Source organism: Bufo gargarizans, chromosome 5 (genome assembly GCF_014858855.1).
Source record: "Bufo gargarizans isolate SCDJY-AF-19 chromosome 5, ASM1485885v1, whole genome shotgun sequence".
NCBI lineage: Eukaryota > Metazoa > Chordata > Amphibia > Anura > Bufonidae > Bufo > Bufo gargarizans.
This window is the reverse complement of record NC_058084.1, coordinates 241812167-241818166: the sequence shown is the minus strand read 5'-3', so window position 1 is coordinate 241818166 and position 6000 is coordinate 241812167. Positions and strand designations below refer to the sequence as shown.

Sequence of the window (6000 nt, the reverse complement as noted above, 5' to 3'; positions counted from 1 at the left end):
AGCCACATCATCCGCTCTTTCCAAAGCATGATACGAAAATAAGCTCGAGAAGAAGCAGCGTAGCATGACGCGACCTCATTTCCGGGATTTTCCCGCCAGAATCTATCTGCTCACTCCTCCCCTCGTAACTATAGAGGTAAGGGGCGTGGTTAGCTACTTCGCCGTCTCCTAGCAACCAAGGACGCTTTGTCCACTTGTGACTATGGAGCGCAATTTCAGACGTATTCTTTAGCGTTCGGCGGAGAGAAGAATCGCTGGGTTCTGCAGGGATGGTTGTCACCACCACAGCTCACGAGGTCAGCAGAGATGCAGAACACCGACGCAGATCTGACTTTCATCAACCATACGCAATGCTCAGCAAGAGCAGACCTGACAGCAGGGCCAATTTCCAGTACTACGTGGACTCCACAGCATCTTCCCCTGAGATGCCTGGGTACTGTCTGCACCCTCTGCGGGATGACGTGCCTCTTGTGGACCCCTGCTCAGGGTTTATGAGTCCGGGGGCAGATGCCGATGTGAGCCCAGTCACAGGTAAAACCATTCCCTGTTTGGCTGATATTAGTTATGTGAAGCCTCAGGAAGCTGACCCCTGGGAGCAAAGCTGCAGCTCTCACAACATGAGATGTAAGACTGCGCCACCTGCCGGAAAAGTACCTCCTGGGCCCCTCCAGAAGCCTATACCCTGGGCACAGGAAGAAAGTGACCTCCACCATCTCATCCATAAAGCTGGCACACAGTGGAATTCTGTGTCCAGGCCAGATGCAGCACTCCGAGCGGCACTTGGAGGTAAGGTTGTCACCACTGCATAACCCCCTGTCCAAAAAATCCTAAATACCCTTTTCTTTTTTTATAAAAATGCAATAAAAAGTTTTTTAAAGATAAAATTCTAAATTTATTAAAGAAAGTATCCAAATATTGACAGCCATTTCAGTGAATGAGATTTAGGCTAAATGCAGATTTTCTGCTCAGATTTCCGTGCAGAAATTGTATTCTATGAGAATTTGAAATTCTCATGCACACAATGCAGATTTTTTTTCTGTGCGGATTTTGACCGCAGCATGTCAATTTATTTTATTTTTCCTGTCTGGATTGTCTTTGTTTACATCAGTAATGCCCAACCTACGGCCCGCGGGCCAAATGCGGCCCGCGTAGCCGTGTCATGCGGCCCGCGCAGTGACCGGACTTTATCAGCGCAGGGCTCGCTGTGAACAACACAGGCAGCAAAGCGATGCTGCCTGTGCCTGCAATCTCCCCACCCAGAGCCACTTTCTAGCAAATTTATTCACTGCACTTGCCTGTGAAATTGAACAGAAGCGCCGTAATCTCGCACTGGCAGAGGCATCGAAGTGCGCATGCACCGTCTTCCTGGCCTCTGCCTGTGCGAGATTACGGCGCTTCTCTTCAATTTCAGAGGCAAGTGCAGTGAATAAATTAGCTAGGAAGTGGCTCTGGGTGGGGTATCTGTGGATGGCACTGAAAGGGGGGGATATCTGTGGACGGCACTGAAGGGGGGGATATCTGTGGACGGCACTGATGGGGGGGATATCTGTGGACGGCACTGATGGGGGGGGATATCTGTGGACGGCACTGATGGGGGGGGATATCTGTGGACGGCACTGATGGGGGGGGATATCTGTGGACGGCACTGATGGGGGGGGATATCTGTGGACGGCACTGATGGGGGGGATATCTGTGGACGGCACTGATGGGGGGGATATCTGTGGACGGCACTGATGGGGGGGGATATCTGTGGACGGCACTGATGGGGGGGGATATCTGTGGACGGCACTGATGGGGGGGATATCTGTGGACGGCACTGATGGGGGGGGATATCTGTGGACGGCACTGATGGGGGGGGATATCTGTGGACGGCACTGATGGGGGGGGATATCTGTGGACGGCACTGATGGGGGGGGATATCTGTGGACGGCACTGATGGGGGGGGGATATCTGTGGACGGCACTGATGGGGGGGGGATATCTGTGGACGGCACTGATGGGGGGGATATCTGTGGACGGCACTGATGGGGGGGGATATCTGTGGACGGCACTGATGGGGGGGGATATCTGTGGACGGCACTGATGGGGGGGATATCTGTGGACGGCACTGATGGGGGGGATATCTGTGGACGACACTGAAGGGGGGGATATCTGTGGATGACACTGAAGGGGGGGATATCTGTGGACGACACTGAAGGGGGGATATCTGTGGACGACACTGAAGGGGGGGATATCTGTGGACGACACTGAAGGGGGGGATATCTGTGGACGACACTGAAGGGGGGGATATCTGTGGACGACACTGAAGGGGGGGATATCTGTGGACGACACTGAAGGGGGGGATATCTGTGGATGACACTGAAGGGGGGGATATCTGTGGATGACACTGAAGGGGAGGATATCTGTGGACGACACTGAAGGAGGGGATATCTGTGAACGACACTGAAGGGGGGATATCCGTGGACGACACTGAAGGGGGATCTAGGGAGGGCTGTGGGGATGTTGGGGTGTGAGGTCCTGGAGGGGTGTTTGGGTGGGAACTCTGGAAGGGGTGGGAGGTCCGATAGGTATCTAGGGGTGGGAGATCCGGGAGGGGGGGGGCATAATTTTTTTTGCTATGGGGCCCAGTCATTTCTAGCTACACCCCTGATTGGTAAGATTGGGCGAGCGATAGAGCGCCCTGCTGTAGGAGAAGCCGGCGGAAGATGAAAGGAGGAGGGGCCAGCTCCTGGTGGTGTCGGGCACATGGCGCAAGCATGGCGGTGGAGGATCTGACTGAAGCCTAAAGACCAGACATCAAGGTAGACCTGCAGAAGAAGGTGACAGCACAGTATGTGATATATAAATGTGTGTAATGTATGTAGTGCAGTGTGTGATCATCACATACTGCACTACATACATTACACACATATACATCACATGCCCCCTCACAGTAATAATGCCAAGATTTGCCCTCTTCACAGACATAATGCTCACACATGCCCCCCACAGTAGTTATGCCCAGATATGTGCCCCCTCACAGTAATAATGCCCAGATATGTGCCCCCTCACAGTAATAATGCCAAGATATGTGCCCTCTTCACAGACGTAATGATCACACATGCCCCCTCACAGTAGTTATGCCCAGATATGTGCCCCCTCACAGTAGTTATGCCCAGATATGTGCCCTCTTCACAGTAGTAATGCTCACACGTGCCCCCTCACAGCGTTTGCATTTCTTTCTGGCAAAGCTACTTGGTTCCGGCCCGCAAAATGTATATCAAGTCTAGTGCGGCCCTCAGACGAAAAATGGTTGGGCACCACTGGTTTACATCAATGGGGACAGTAAAAATCAGCACCAAATCTGCATGCAAATCAGCACCAATGATGCGGATTGACTACACAGATTTCCCTGCAAACACCTGCGGATTTCAGTGCAGATTGTCTGCACATAAGTCCTGAATGTGTGCATTTACCCTAAGGCCCCTTTCACACGGGCGAGTTTTCCGCGCGGGTGCAATGCGTGAGGTGAACGCATTGCGCCCGCACTGAATCCGGACCTATTCATTTCTATGGGGCTGTGCACATGAGCGGTGATTTTCACACATCACTTGTGCGTTGCATGAAAATTGCAGCAAGCTCTATATTGTGCGTTTTTCACGCAAAGCAGGCTCCATAAAAGTGAATGGGGCTGCATGAAAATCGCAAGCAAGTGCGGATGCGGTGGGTATTTTATGCATGGTTGCTAGGTGACGATCGGGATGGGGACCCGATCTTTATTATTTTCCCTTATTACATTATTATAAGGGAAAATAATAGCATTCTTAATACAGAATGCTAAGCAAATTAGGGATGGAGGGGTTAAAAATAATAAAACTCACCTCATCCACTTGTTCGCACAGCCCGGCTTCTCTTCTTTCTTCTTCTTTGAGGACCTGGGAGAAAAGGACCTTTGGTGACATCACTGCACTCATCACATGGTCCATCGCATGATCCATCACCATGGTGATGGACCATGTGATGAGCTCGGAGCCATCACACGGCCTATTACCATGGTGATGGACCATGTAATGAGCGCAGTGACGTCACCAAAGGTCCTTTTCCTCCCAGGTCTTCAAAGAAGAATAAAGACAAGCCGGGCTTCGCGAACAAGTGGATTTTTATTTTTAAATTTTAACCCCCTCCATCCCTAATTTACTTTGCATTCTGTATTAACCCCTTAGGGACCCATGACGTACCGCGGGGGTTAATCGGAACGGGATGCCCCCGTATCAACGATCGCAGAAAACCGCAGGTCAATTCAGACCTGCGGTTTTCTGCGTTTCTGGTCCATTCGGGTGTCCTGTGACCCGATGAACCGGAAAAACACTGCGATCGGTGGTGTGATTACACACCACCAATCGCAGTGCGAGGCGGAGCTGGCCCTGGTGCTGAACACTGCTGTCCAGGGTCCTGATTGGTGCAGGGGAGAGAGGCGCGAGATTCAAACTTCCTGCGCTCCTCTCTCCCCTCCTCTTCCTGTCCAGCACCCTGACCGTGCAGCACCGTTCAGCACCAGCTCCTGCGTCCCCCTAATCGGCATCCATCACCCTCCTGCGCCCATCGCCACCCAGGTAGGTTAGGGTCAGTGAGGGAGAGGCACCATTAGGAAGGGAAAGAAGGGAAAAGTTAGTTAGGAAAAAAAAAAAAAGAACTTTTACACAAAACTTTCTTTGATCCATCTATCAGACCCCAGACCCTCAGGTCCCTTGCCGCCAGATCCACGTTTGCTTGTGGGACCGTGCGGAAAAATCAACGCGGCCTCCCTGCCCACCCCCTCCAGGTACCTATCCCCACGGGTGAGACCCGTGCACTTACCAGTGGAAACCTGTTGCTGGTCAGGTATAAGGACAAGAGGGATGTCCTTATGCTGTCCACAATCCACGGTAACAGCACCACCCCAGTCTCTGTGCGAGGTACCACGGCAACGGTCCTCAAGCCCGATTGTATCGTCGACTACAATCGGTATATGGGAGGAGTTGATCTCTCTGATCAAGTCCTCAAGCCATATAACGCCATGCGTAAAACCCGGGCATGGTACAAAAAAGTTGCGGTCTACTTGGTGCAGGTTGCCATGTACAACTCTTTAGTACTATCCCGAAGCGCTGGCAGCACAGGGACATTCCTCCAGTTCTATGAGGCAGTCCTCAATCTTTTCAGACCGGGAAAGAGCAGGCCGGAGTACCTCGGGAACTGGAGGCGCCCGGATCGTCCCTGGCCAACACTTTCCAGGTGTGGTCCCCCATACTGGAAAGAAGGGACGAACCCAAAAAAGATGCAGAGTGTGTCACAAGAGGGGGATACGGAAGGACACCACTACTCAATGTGACACGTGCCCTGATCATCCGGGCCTCTGCGTTATCGATTGCTTCAGGGAGTATCACACTTCCATGGAGTACTAAATTGTTATAATCCCCAACAGTCCACTAGAGAACATAAAACACTATGGCTCTTAGACTTTGACACAGAAACAATTTTTTTTCCCCAAAAAAATATTAGTTTTAGAGCAGGCATCCTCAAACTGCGGCCCTCCAGATGTTGTAAAACTATAACTCCCAGCATGCCCAGACAACCTACAGCCCATATGTGGTCGTAAATGGCTATATAGCCGCACGGCAGGGCATAGAACGAAGGGAACTCCATACGGTTTCTGGAAGGCAGATTTTGATGGACAGTTTTTTTTTTGACACCATGTCACCAGAAGCCCCCCTGATGTAGCCTAGACTAGAAACTCCAAAAAAGTGACCCCATGTAAGAAACTACACCCCTCAAGGTATTCAAAAGTTACTTTACAAACTATGTTAACCCTTTAGGTGTTCCACAAAACTAAATAGCGAATGTAGAAACATTTTTAGAATTTCATTTTTTTGTTACATTGCCTCAAAAAAGAGTAATATAGAGCAACCAAAAATCATATTTACCCCTAAAATAGTCCCAAAACAACAACCACCTTATCCCATAGTTTCCTAGATGGGGTCACTTT

General features: G+C 50.9%; 1 protein-coding gene across 1 annotated transcript in view; it reads left to right on the top strand.

Annotated features, from left to right (window-relative positions):
* Positions 1-214: 214 nt before the first annotated feature.
* Positions 215-6000, top strand: part of SPATA48 (spermatogenesis associated 48) — a 77594-nt gene continuing 71808 nt past the window's right edge. The window contains exon 1 of the mRNA XM_044295268.1: positions 215-786. Within this exon, the coding sequence (XP_044151203.1) occupies positions 270-786 (517 nt within the window). The 5' untranslated portion in view covers positions 215-269. The remainder of the gene's footprint in view (positions 787-6000) is intronic.